Below are 13,919 nucleotides of genomic sequence, written 5' to 3'. Positions count from 1 at the left end.
GCTACTTCGCTCTCAAAGAAACTCGGCAGGTTCTTAGAGGATCGGCGCCGCACAGAGAAGTTGAGGCTTTACCCGAAGAGCTCTGCACAGACACACGCTGCAACCTATTTAGAAAGCATATGATCCTTAAGTTCTGAAGTCGCTGGAAGTTTCGCTCCTTTATTCCTTGATGCTGTGTCTTGTTAGACTTTATGCAGAGCCCTACGCTGGACAGATCAGTTTCCCTGTGACTCCACCTGTATTAACCACCAGCATGTATCCAAAATCAATCAGGCCAAGGGGTCTGATTTTTTTTTTCTTTTTTTTTTTACTGTAGTATTTGCTTCCCATCGCTCCAGGACATCTGTTCCCTCTGTCCCCCTCCCTTCGGGACCCAATCCCTGGAGTCAGTGAACGGTGGCTGACTTGGCTAAGGAGCGATCTGTGCGATTTCTAATACGCTGCGCTCCGTGTCAAAACCGGCCCCCCGGCAGCACTGCGGGTACAGGGCCAGCAAGAGAGGCAGAGGTGAGGGGGTGCAGGGAGCCCCCCCATTGTGCGGCTCTAACATGGGTATTTTGCACAGCTGTTTGAATGATCTGGGGATTTGTATTCGGGATGCAGCAATTTAGAGACAAAACGCATGAAATATTTTGGCTCCGGGTTGGCCACTTGGCCCCTTCCTGAGGAACGTGTCACCTTGCATTTCACACGGATGGGCTCAGTGAGAATTTGATGACCTTTGGGCAGACTACGTTTTGCATTTTTGGATCCTGCAGCTTTTAAAACCCTCCAATGGGGATGGCAGGGTGGCTCAGTGGTTGAGCCTCTGCCTTCGGCCCAGGGCATGATCCTGGGGTCCCGGGATCGAGTCCCGCATCGGGCTCCCTGCACGGAGCCTGCTTCTCCCTCTGCATGTGTCTCTCATAAATAAATAAATTCTTTAAAATAAATAAATAAATGAAACCCCCAAACGAATTATGCTGGCCACCGCTTTAACACCCTTCAGTGCTTCTCCATTGCTTTAACCTTTAAAGGCTTGTAAGGCCCTGCCTCCTGTACTTCCTGCTCTTTTCACATTGTGTGTTTTCTTAGTTCTGTGGTTGGGCCACAGGTACCCGGATCTCTGGGTCTGTGCGTAGGCCATCCTTTGATGGGAAGCACCTCTTCACCTCACTTATTCTGACCAATCCTATTTACTGTTGCTGTTCCAGTCTCAGCTGAAATGGAACTTCCTCCAGGAAGCCTTCTTTGACACCTCTGTGGTTACAATAGATGCACCTGAACTCACGGCCTTGGCACTCTGTACTTTCCCTTTTGTAATGGGTATGGCCTGGGTGACTCGGTTTGTTTCCCCTCTAGACTGTAAGTCCCAGCTCCAGCAGCGGTATTCATGGGAGCCATGGGGCGGCCCTGAAAGTGCCCGGACATACATGCTCTGTAAATATTACTGAGTGAAAAGACCTGTCTACATTGAGCTCTGAACTCTCCATTTACAATCAGAATACGGAGACCCTACTTGTTTATCTGGCCAGATTTGTGGTTTATAATAAAGCCAGGTTGTCAACCATCAACAAAATAAGGTGGAAAGCAGGACTTATCTTTTCCTTTCTCTTGCTTGCTCCGCCCAGGACCACTGGGCCTTCACCCTTCACATGTGCTGTTCTGTCTTCCAGGAACATTCTTTCCTCAAATATCTGCATGATGAGCTCTCTCACCTCCTTCATGATCTCTTTAAAACTGTAATCCACCCCCCCCCCCATATACCCAAACTCCCTATTTCTCTGCTCTCTCTCTCTCTCCCTCCCTAGTCCTTCTATCACCTACAAATACACTGATTTAACTATTTTGTCTATTGTCCATCTCTTCCTACTAGAAAGTTAACCCCACGAGGCCTGGGACTTTTGTCTTTGGTTCAGTGATCTAGCTTGAGTACCTAAGACAATGCCTGACACATAATAAGCTCTTAATAAATATATGCCAATGAATGAAGCAGTTAACTATTTTTAAGAATATGAAAGAGATTTTTAGGAATATCTTGTGTTTGATTAATCAGGTAACCTGAGCTCTATATAACACAACCAAGAATATGTAAGTGTGACCTCTGGATGGCCACAGAATTCAAATTGCTCCATTACTAAAATCCTTCAGTGATAACACATCATGTAGAGGAAAGGCACGACTCTTTAGCACAGCAGTTTTAAAACTTGAGCATGCATTAGAATCACTCGGAGGGCTTATTAAAACAGATTGCTGGGCCTCGCCCCAGAGTTTCTGATTCAAGAGGTCTGGGATGGGGCCCAAGAATTTGCACTTCTAACAATTTCCCAGGTGATGCGGAGGCTGCAGGTTCCAGGGACCACATTCTGATAGCTCCTGGGTTACAGTGACATACAAGGGCCTGCATGGAAGGCACCTGCCAGTTTCTCTGGCCTAAATACCCACGCTCCCATCCTCATAGTCTAGACAGGTACAACACGGAAGTATTCATCTTCTCAACTCACTGGATTAAGTAGCACTTTCCAGTCCTTCTTTAAGATATCCCAACTAATGCCCACAGCTGATGCTCACGGCTGGCCAGCTACTCTCTAGGATGCCTTGGTATTTCTGTGTCCACCAGCTGAGTGGTATGTTTACCAAGAGGCTTTTGCATTTCTTTGCAAACCTGTTTGTTTGTTTATTATTTGTTTTTTAAGGTTGGATCAGAAGACTTAAAAAAATATTTTTTAGATTTTATTTATTTATTCATGAGACACACACACACAGAGAGGCACAGACACAGGCAGAGGGAGAAGAAGGCTCCCTGCGGGGAGCCTGATGCGGGACTCGATTCCAGGACCCCGGGATCATGCCCTGAGCTGAAGGCAGATGCTCAACTGCTAAGCCACGCAGGGATCCCACAGACTTTTTTATTTTTTAAAATATAAGTTCAATTTGCCAACATATAGTTTCGCAGCCAGTGCTCATCACAACCCGTGCCCTCCTTAGTGCCCGTAACCTGTTAATTTTTATTGTACATGTTGTGGAAATTTTAAGAATGTATTTGAAACTTAGATAATTTGGAGAAATCTGAGTGTGAACAGAGTTGTTATTTTCAGGAAATTAAATAAAATAATTTAGAGTGACCCAAAAAAGCAAAAGGCAAGGTGACGGCTAGGGGGGAAAATATATAAGAGATTAGGGGAAACAGTCATTTAAAAAAAAATCAAAGATTATATTCTCAGATCCTCTCTAAAGGCTTCCCAAGTTTTCCCTTTGGCTTTAAGAAATTAAAAGTAAAAATCCTAGGTCTCTCAAACTGATGCAAAAGGACAAGAGCGTACTCCAGGATCACACACACCGACAGGAGAGGTCTCGGCCCCTTAGGACAGACTGGTGAGTTCCTGTACGTTTATATTCTTCTGTGAAAATCAACTATTTAGGGTCATCATTTTTCACATCTGCTTTAACCACTATATTTGGTTAACTGACTAGTACCCTAGAGGTTCCCACTGTACCAGCAGGCTCCACCTACACCAAATCCTTTTAACACTTTCTCGCCATCACACTTGCTCCCTTTGCCTGCAGTATGTTTGTTGCCCACCACCATCTGCTACCTTCCTTTTGAAGAATTTGTTCAATGGTTGCCTCTTCTGTGAAGCTTCCCCTGACAGACTCAGGCAGTTTTTCTTCTGTGTTCCTTTGGGACCTTACGTGTCTCTTCTACAGGTACTATCTTATTTATTTTTTTAAAATTTTGTTTATTATTTATTTGGAGTGTGGGAGGGGAGGGGCAGAGGGAGAGGGAGAGAGAATCTCAAGCAGACTTCCTGATACAGGGCTTGATCTCACAACCCATAGATCACAACCTGAGCTGAAATTAAGAGGTGGACGCTTGATGGACTGAGCCGCCCAGGCACCCTGATGCTGACTCTTCCAATGTCTGCTACCCATAAGGCCATAAGCTCCTAAAGAGCAGATACAGTGACAGCAGTAAAAATGACTCAGACTCCTAGTGGACTAGGTCATTTAATAAACAGGCAGAGCATCCTTCCTCCCATTACCACGGCTCTGGACTTTACCACATAAGCAGGTACAATGGCCTGGGGAAGATGGCCAGGCCTGTGGGGCCCTCTGGGCACGTTTGTGAAAGCCATCCTGAGAAATGATTGCTTATGTTAAGGTTCAGGTTTCTGAAAGGGCATGCTTTGGTTACGTGGAAAGTTGTCTTATCATGGATTCCCTCAGCAGTAATGCTGAATTAATGGAGTGTCACTCTATAGATCATACAATTGGTAGTTAAACCAACTAAGTGCTGAGTGGTGTGCACAGAAAAATGCCTTAGGAAATGCGTTATACTAGAAAAAAACTCCAAAGTTCAATTTGAATTATCCTGTCATAAGTAAGTGCTCTTGTTGTGGTTATGCAGGGCAAAAGGAAAAAAATAACCCAATCAATGAAGATACAGAGTACTTTATAGAAGAATAATTTTTATGCATATAATAGAGGGGAGATGGAAAAATATAACCAAACTGGAAGAATTCTAAGAAAAAAAAGAATTCTGTTTCTAACCAAATAGAATGATCATCACTTGAAATAAAGGTATAGCTTAATTTTTATAGATAATTATATAAACCTAAAACTATAGTAAAGAAGAGCAATCTGTTACTTAAATATGAGTCTAGGGGCACCTGAGTGGCTTAGTCAGTTAAGCCGCCAACTCTTGGTTTCAGCTCAGGTCTTTTTTTTTGTTTTGTTTTGTTTTTTTTTGTTTTTTTTTTTCAGCTCAGGTCTTGATCTCATAGGTCATGAGATTAATCCCTGCATCAGGCTCTGTGCTCAGTGGGGAGTCTGCTCGAGATTCTCTCTCCTTCTCCCTCAGCCCCTCCCACTCATGTTCTCTCTCTCTCGAATCAATCTTTTAAAAAAAATTTTTAAAATATTAGTCTTATCCAGTAGGAGACTAAATTAAATCAAATGTTCAATAATAAATATGTAGGGCTACATGTTATATACAAAGCTTTCACATACAGTATCTCATTTGGTCATCCCATAATCCCGGGTCTGCGGTAGAAGGCAGAGGCCTTTGAGCTGCATCTCAAGAGGGAGGGTAAGGTTTTCCTAAGCAAAGAAGGCAAGAAAGAGTGGTCCATCAGCATGACCAGAAACGCAGTGGAGATGCTGGGTTCTGGGAGCTGTGAGTTCCCTGAGGATGCAAGGGGCAGGGCTGAGGGTGGGGATGACAAAGGGAAAGGCTGAAGCAGCAGGAAGGGGTTAGGTCACGGAGAGCCTTGTGTACCACTCTGAGAGTTTGAATCTGGCATAGACATGGCAAGTGCGAAGTGTGCCTACACATACCCTTTTGTGGACAGTCTTCTGGGAGTCATACCATATAGATTGGGCTACTAAGGCATTGAAATGCTACTCTTTTAGCCATACTTTCTTATTCTACCTGAAGTCCTATTCCTTTCATCTTGAGGCACTATTGACCTGAAAAAAGAAAAAAAAAATCTGTTTCGAAGGGCCTGTTCCCAGAATGATTCCTTTCCTTTCCTAGGGCTTCAGAATGCCCAGTATTGTGACAATAGCTTCCCTTTATTGTCTGCTACATGTCGGGGGCTTTGTATAATTTTCCCAATAGGCCTCTAAGGCAGAAATTGACCCCATACAATAGATAAAGAATGTAAGACTTAAAGAATCACTTGTTCAAATATCTAGGAAGTGCTACCACCTAGTATGCTGGAGAGTCAGGATATAATCCCTGATTGTCTGACTTCCAAATTGGTGCTTTGTTTTGGTTTTATTTTTTTCTCCCATAGCATTGTGTTGCCCCTAGCGGTTGCCCCTGTGCTACCAGGGCTGGCACAAACCAAACCTCCTCCCCCCGAGATTCCATAGTTTTCTCTTTCTCATCTGTTCACATCTCAGCTTAAATGACATATCCTCAGAGGGTCCTTCCCAAGTACTCAGACATCCTAGCTACACCCCCTTCATTGTGTTATTAAGTAAAGTTATTCAGTATTCTCTAAGATATGTATTGGCACTTGAAATTATTTTGTTAGATTTCTTGCCTCTGTTACATGACAGGAACAGAAGTTCCTTGAAGCCCAAGCTCCTTTGCCTTGTTTTCTGTTACATCCCTAGCACTGAGCACCAAGCATGTAGCTGGTGCTCAATAAAGGTCTATTGGCTGACACACCTGCTGTCTCAGCAGGAGCCACAAATGTATGTCGACCTTCAAAATGGGTAGTGGATTCTTTCTAGGGCTTTATATTGTCTTGAAGACTATAGGTGACCGTATAACCTTTCTATATTTGCTTTCACGAAGTATCTGTGATTTTTTTCTTTTTTTCCCTCCGGGCAGGACAAGGGAAGAATAACATGTCTAAAGCACTTCCTGCTCTTTTGTGGGCACGCTAGATTTTACCTTCATCAGTCTTCAAAGTCATGCTGGAATCAAGATAGAAAGGTAGCTCCTTTTTCAAGACATAGATTTCTTTTAATGGTAGATCATAAATGGACTCAAATTCTAACTAATGAGTTTCAGACAAACACTGAACAAATCATGAGTAAAAGTAAGTCCTGAATATTCACCGGCAAAGTTCCTGGCTGACCGTGATACTTAGGTGCCCTCTAGTGTGTGTTGGTTTTTATATCAGTTCCTTGCTTCACACGTCATGTGATAAAGATCTCCTGAATTCCAAGGTGATTTTTCCAGTGCATTTTAGTGTACCATCAACAGATCTCTGAAAAATGGCAAAAAAAAAAAAAAAAAAATTGTGGGGCAGCTTAATTTAAAAACTGATGCTTCTGCTTTGAGCCAACATTTACAAGTACAAGAATGCAACGTGGCTTACCCTAAGCTGTCACGGGTGTGAAATTACAAGGGTTACTACAAAATGTAGTGTCTTGTGAATCCACAGGCAGGCTTTAAAAAAGAAGAGCTGTATAATGGTATAAAGTGAAAGACTGTGCCCCCAATCTGTTCCCCTCCCAACCTCTACAGTTAACCACCTGGATATCCTCCCAGTTTTTTAATGCATATCAAACAAAAAATATACATATATCTTTATTCTTCCTCATTTTTTCACAGTTTGCACTGTTCTAGATCTTTAATTTTTCCCTTTTAATAAACCCTGATAAGTTGTCCATAATCATTCATGGAGAACATCCTCATTTTTTTTTAAACAGCTACAATGTACTTTATTCTATGGATGTACTATAATTTCAGTGTTACCCACATGATAGACATCTGGGTGGTTTCCAATCCTTTGCTGAAAAAAAGGCTGTAATGAATAATCTTGTACAGGAGTTATTTTAAAACTGCACATATATAACCAGGAAAAATTCCTAGGAGTGGAATATGTGGGGTCAAATAAAAATAATCATTGCTAATACTTATACAGTGTTTGCTATAAAGCAGGCATTGATCTAACTGCACACATATATTTATTCATTTATTTAATCTTCATAATCCTGTGAGGAAAGTACTATTATCTTTTTTTAAGGATGAGGAAACTGAGGCATATAGGGGTTAAGCTACCTGCCCAAGGTCAGACAGCAGGTGGTGGTGCCAGCCACCTTGGCTCTGAAGTCTATTCTCTTAGCCATTATGTTTTACTTTTTCAAGGAGCATATGTATTTATATTTTAAATGGATATTAACAAATTGTCCTCCATACCCATTATACCAATTTATTATCTCACAAACTTGACTGTATTTTTTGCCTAAAGGTTCAGCAAATGTTTGGAATTTTGTTGGTTTAATTATAGGTAAAAAAAATAGGGCGGCCTGGGTGGCTCGTTGGTTTGGAGCCATCTTCAGCCCAGGGCGTGATCCTGGAGACCTGGGATCAAGTCCCGTGTCAGGCTCCCTGCATGGAGCCCGCTTTTCCTCTGTCTGTGTCTCTGCTTCTCTCTCTCTCTCTCTCTCTCTCTCTCCCTCTCTCTCTCTGTCTCTCATGAATAGATAAATAAAATTTAAAAAAAAAATAGAATCCTAATGTAGTATTGATTTGTATTTCTCTGACTGAGGTTGGGCATCTTTTCATATGTGTCATAGAAATAATGTATAAACTTTTCTCTTGATGGCCTTTATGTATTTTTATATGGGAATTTTTGGTCTTGATTTTAAGGAGCTCTTTATATATTAGGGATATTGTGTTTTACCTGTGATATAAATTAGAAATATTTTTCTTCCTTATATTTTGCTTTTTTTTTGCTACAGAAATTTTTGGTATTTATGTAGTCAAATATATCAATCTTTTGTAGATTTTGGATTTTGAACCATCTTGAGGTTATGGGAGAAATTGCTTATTTTTTTCCCTAGTATTTTTATAGTTTAATTTTTAAAAATTAAATATTTGATCCAACTGGAACTTGTATGATATGAGGTATGGATCTGACTTCATTTTATTCCAGATGGCTACCCAGTTTTATTGAACAACCCATCATTTCCTCAGTGATTTGAGATACTGCTTTATCAAATCATTGGATCATATCCTATATTCCCATATGTAATTTGACTCTATTTCTAGACTTTCTACCCTGTTCCATTTTTCTGTCTATATGTGCATTAAATATTATCTTAATATTTACTTATTGAGGCTTTATAATACACTACATAGTAGTGCCAGATTCTCTCATGATTCTTAGTGTCCAGAGCTTGCTTTATTATTCCTGCTCTTATTTTTTATCTGAATTTATTCAGCTTTTTGAGTTTTATTTTTAAAAAAAGTTGACATTTTCTTGGAATGTTGTAAACTTCTTAGATATACTTCCCAAATATTCCCAAAGGCAATACTTAAGACCCTGGGCATAAATACTTGTGTTAAAATGATATATTAAAAAGCTGATTTTCTTGGCTGTGTAATGGTAATTGACATTGAGTCATTCATTTGGCAATAGATGTCATTTATCCTTTCAAAATTTCAGTTACAAAACATTGGTCATCTCTTTCAATGAAATTAAGAGGAGAAAATAGACTTTTAAACATGAAAACCTTCCAGATAGATGCTGCTTAATGTTAAACAATACCTTTGAAACCTGCCACCCTCAATTCTTAGCTCCTGCTCCCAAACCAGCAGAATAATCTATCAGCCATTGACGACATCAATACTCTATGGATACTGACTTACACAACTGTGATTGGGTTTCTGAAAAACCCTGTATGTGCTTTATGTGTGGTCCATGAACCAGCAGCCTTGACATCACCTGGGAGCTTATTAGAAATGCACAGCTTAGGGCACCTGGGTGGCTCAGTCAGTTAAGTGTCTGCGCTTTCAGCTCAGGTCATGATCCCAGGGTCCTGGGATCGAGCCCCATGTTGGGGGTCCCTGCTCAGTGGGGAGTCTTCTTCTCCCTCTCCCGCTGCTCGGGCTCTCTCTCACTATCTAAAATAAATATTTAAAAAATGTTTAAAAAAGAAATGCACACTCTTGAGTCTTACCTGAGACCTACTGGATCAAAATTTGTATTTTAATGAGATTCTGGAGTGGTTCATGAGTGTCATAAAGTTTGAGGGGAAAAAAATCAGGCTATCAGTGGGCCCAACAGCAGAAGTGGCACCAGCCAGAACCATATAGAAAGTTCAAATTCTTGGGTCCCACCTTATGCCTACTGAATCAGAAACCATTAGGTTTGGTCCAGCAATCTGTTTTTAACAAGCCCTCCACTTGATTCTGATGCACACCAATGTTTGAGAATCCCTGATATAAAGTAGTGGTTCTCATTCTTGGCTAAGCATTTGAATAACTTGGAGAGCTTTGAAAAATCCCCATGCTGACAGTGTATCCCAGATGAGTTAAATCAGAAATTCAGGGTTTCAGGCCAAGGAATCAGTATTCTTTTAATTTTCCAGATGATTCCATTGTGAAGCTAAGGATGAGAATAGAATCACTGCTCTGGTCTGGAACACTGCTTCTTAAACCTGGCTTCACATTAGAATCAGTTGAAAATCTTTAAAAGAAAAATACTGGCACTCAGGGTCTTACCCAGAAATGCCCATTGGTCTAGGTGATGCCAAGAATCACTTTTTAAAATTAGTTTCTCAGGTGAATCTAATATAGTTTCTCAGGATTTCAAACCACTGCTTTAGAAAGACCATTTCCCCCTCATATAAAATTTATAGTAAAGAGAATAAGTTTGGAGTTGATGGAAGAGGTCTATTTTTCATTCCTCATATATTTCTTGAGACTTTACAGTATATGTTAGGCTAGTTACTATGACAATTAAAAATAGGTACAAAGCATAGTTCTTGCCCATAAGGAAACCTCTAATCTGTACTGACAGAAAGACTTGCACATACTTCATATATAAATATGACTTGAACACATTGTTCTAGGCTATTGATTATAATTCAATGAAACAGTTACACATGTCCTATCACTGTTAGGTCAAACTAACTTTTATCTTTAAAAGAATAGGAATAAGATGAAGGAAATGTATGTTGGGCAATGGTGAAGAAACAATTTTGAATGTAATTAGCAATCAGCTCTTAGACGTTTGAACCTGGAGAGAGTGGTAGACAAGGTCAATGGCCACTTCAAAGACTAATTTATGAGCCTACAGATTGAGCAAGCCAAAAATGCTTTAAAGTTTTCTCGCTGGCATAACCAAAAATTATGCTGTGGAGTCACTGACAGTCCACTCACACCAATATTGTTTGTAAATGAAGTTATAACTACTAAGAAAAATTAGTAATTAAGAAATCAGCAATTAAAGAGTTTAGAATAAAGCTATTTTCACTTTTATTAGAAATTAAAATTTCCTTTGGCTTCACTATTTTCCTCTCCTTCTAGACTGGCTTTTTTGGGGAACACATTTGCAAATAAATGAAAAATATTGTTCTAGTCTAGGAGAAATTACTGGCTATAAACATTTTTCACAGATATTGGACTGTGCTGAATTTATATCTTTAAAGGGGCAACCAAGCAAAATTCAAAATTTCAAATATTTTATGAAAAGTGTGTTTTCATCTAAAATTGGGCCCCAAATGTTGAAAATTTTTGTTTGCATTCAGCTAAGTGTCTGTTTTGGTAATTTAGCTGAATATACTACATCCATTCCTCTGTTTTATTATTAGTTACAAAAGTAAGGGTGTGACCATAATCCTTTATAAAGGGAGTTTCTGAATTAAGAGCAAATCACAAATGTTCATCTACTTCCTCTTTCCTGTTTTATCAAAAAATACTTACCGGGTAGGACAGGTTAGGGCATTTTAAATAATACCAATTTGAATTTGGAATAGGTCAAAAGGCATCCCCGTTAATGTAATAACCTTTCCTTCATATTAAAAAATGACCTCATATTAGTAAATAATGAATTTCAAGTTGTTTCTCTAAGAAGGATGGTGGATATACTGATCTAGCATTCTTTTTTTATGCCCATGGACATGTCCACTAGGAGGTGTGCTGATAAGAGCTTTATGAGTGCCCATAAAATAGAACTAAGGTTATTGGCTCCAGCGGATTTTGAATCCATCACCAGGGATAGACTTTACTCTTGAAATGATGAGATGAAAAAAAGAGGGCATTTATTGTTCTCATTCCATAGATGGAGTGACTAAAGTTTAATGATATCATTTGCTCAAAATAAAGGGTGGTGTAGTGATTATCAATTGTGGTTGGAAAGGTAATAGAATCACCTGGATAATTAACAAAACAAAACAACTACATGTTGTAGCCTGCCACCCGCCTGCTACCACCCCAAATGTTTATAATATTTAAGTTGAGAATCACTTGTGTGTGTTGCTGTTACTGACATGAGTGTGCCATTGTCCCCTCCAATGTATTGGGACTTTTAATAGAGTTGAAAGCCAGTGCTGTACTGGAAACAAAGCGATTCCTAACACGGAATCAAACCTTCAGTCCTATATTTTATTTAGTGGAGTATAAATTTTAAAAAAATTCTATGGTTCCTTGAATTTTTTTAATTTTAAAAAATATTTAAATTCAATATAAATATAATATAAATTCATATAGTATAACACCCTGTGCTCATTCCCATCATGTGCCATCCTTAGTGCCCGTCACCCGTTTACCCCATGAATGAAAATATATTGGATATAATAATTAAATTATAGCATTGCAAGACATTGATGGCTTTGATTTTGCTCTTAAGAATTAGTTGAATAGGGACACCTGGGTGGCTCAGTGGTTGAGCATCTGCCTTCAGCTCAGGGCATGATCCCAGGGTCCTGGGATTGAATCCCATATCACTTCTCCCTCTGCCTATGTCTCTGCCTCTCTCTCTGTGTGTGTCTCTCATGAATAAATAAATAAAATCTTAAAAAAAAAGTGGAATAATTCCTCTGATTCTTCAAAGAGGAGTGAGATATAGGACATTTGTTTTACTTAGCCACATGGTTACAATGACATCACCATCTCAACGGAAGTGATCTCCAGCCATTTCAAATAAAGGCAAATTCCAGTCTAGTGCATGGAAGAGATTATTAAGTAGCACTTACATACCTGTTCTGGGAGAATTTCCCCTCTTCTTCTATTGTGAAGTTGAAGATAAGAGTCGGTTTTAGGAGTAGGTAATCCCAAAGTCAGCTTGTTTTTTTCCACAAAATATTGTTTGGACTTCCTTCGCCGAGGGCCACGTGATCCTGGCAGGAAAACCTCATTATGGGAACTTGAACTCTTCAGGTACCGAGAGAGGTTGCTTGACTTCTCCCCCAAATCACTGTCGCTCAGCTCTGAAAATGGCTGGCTGTGATGGGCACCACGCTCATAGTTTGGGCTTAAAAATTCACTGCCAAGTAAGGAGGCAGCACTCTGTGGGCTACTCTTGGGTTCCCCTTTTTCCTCTGAGAGTTCCATTGACGTTTCCTTGGAAGGGTACAATGGATCCAAAGTCAGATTTTCAGGAGAGCTGTTTACAGATTCTGGCAATGCATCCATAGTCAGCAACTTCCCCTCTTCTTTCTTACTCTTCCAGTTTGGGTCATATCGGAGGTCTGAATATTTATCTTCTAGTGGTCGTTGGCTGCCCAAAGCAGAAAGGAAATGTCAGGTCCTTAATCAAAATGAATTTACTTGTTATATTTAGTTGATTATCTTACTTGAATCTCTCCCTACAATGTTCCTTTTACTACCTAGGTGTTGAAGGTATATCTGAGGCTCAAATTAGGCTTACACAGTATACATAAGGGCATAAGTTCTTAACTCTCTGAGTTTGTTAAATTAGGAAGTAAAAATGGGGAATAATTTATAAATGCCAGAAAACAGCTGAAAAACACAAGCTGTGAATCACTATGGTTCAAGGGATGCTATTACTTATGCACACCTTAAGGACTTCAGCTAGTGAAAAAACTGCGTGTTTTGGTTGGTGACATACACATCTGGCTGCTTATCTAGGAAGAAAATGCCATTATTGCCTGGGTAATACGTTCCTTAGTCTGCTCCTCCTGTAAGGGAAAGCAAGATTTATCCCAGTGGAATGCCTACTTAGGTTCATCCTCCTTCTAAGTGATTTTGCTTTGCATTGTGTCTTTGTAGATTTTATCATGTGTGCTGTAGAAAGATCCCCAATCTTTAGAATCAGATGGTTTCTCACTTGGAAAGCTTTTCGTTCATATTCGTTTGTTTTGTTGGATTGAGGCACATAAGACAGTACACAGGTCAGCGTGTGCTCTAAGCTGTAGGACAGCCCTATTTCAGCAAAAGGTTAAACATATGGTCCTACCATAGGGACATGGGCTAGTCCACAATCAGTGCCTATGACCCCAAATAAAGTCTTCCCTTTTCCTCATGACAATCTCAATCTGTAAAGCACCTCTTGGTCTTAACCAAAAAAAAAAGGAAAAAAAATGCTGATAATATGGCATATTTAATGGCCCCTTTGATCTTCAAAAGCTAAATGGGAGAGATTTTCCTTCCTTGAGTATAGTAGATGCAATCCTCTAATCAAAAAGAAAATGTAAATCACCTAGGCTTTTTATGCTACTTGATATTCCCG

At 39.8% G+C, this 13,919-nt stretch overlaps 1 protein-coding gene across 7 annotated transcripts in view; it reads right to left on the bottom strand.

The window, feature by feature from the left end:
• JHY (junctional cadherin complex regulator) overlaps positions 1 to 13,919 on the bottom strand; it is a 58,762-nt gene that overhangs the window by 29,243 nt on the left and 15,600 nt on the right. For 6 of the 7 annotated variants that reach the window (XR_012028792.1, XM_072822418.1, XM_072822421.1 and 3 more), the window contains exon 3: positions 12,428 to 12,947. Coding sequence is in view for 5 of the 7 variants with exons in the window: in XM_072822418.1 (XP_072678519.1) it covers positions 12,428 to 12,947 (520 nt within the window). In the remaining 2 variants the exon portion in view is untranslated. Of the gene's footprint in view, positions 1 to 6,552; positions 6,705 to 12,427; positions 12,948 to 13,919 lie in introns of all 7 variants that reach the window. The other variant, XR_012028793.1, reaches the window with a different exon arrangement.

The sequence above is a fragment of the Canis lupus genome, chromosome 3 (genome assembly GCF_048164855.1).
Source record: "Canis lupus baileyi chromosome 3, mCanLup2.hap1, whole genome shotgun sequence".
Lineage (NCBI taxonomy): Eukaryota > Metazoa > Chordata > Mammalia > Carnivora > Canidae > Canis > Canis lupus.
Note: the sequence above shows the minus strand (reverse complement) of the source record. Positions and strands in the feature narration are given on the sequence as shown.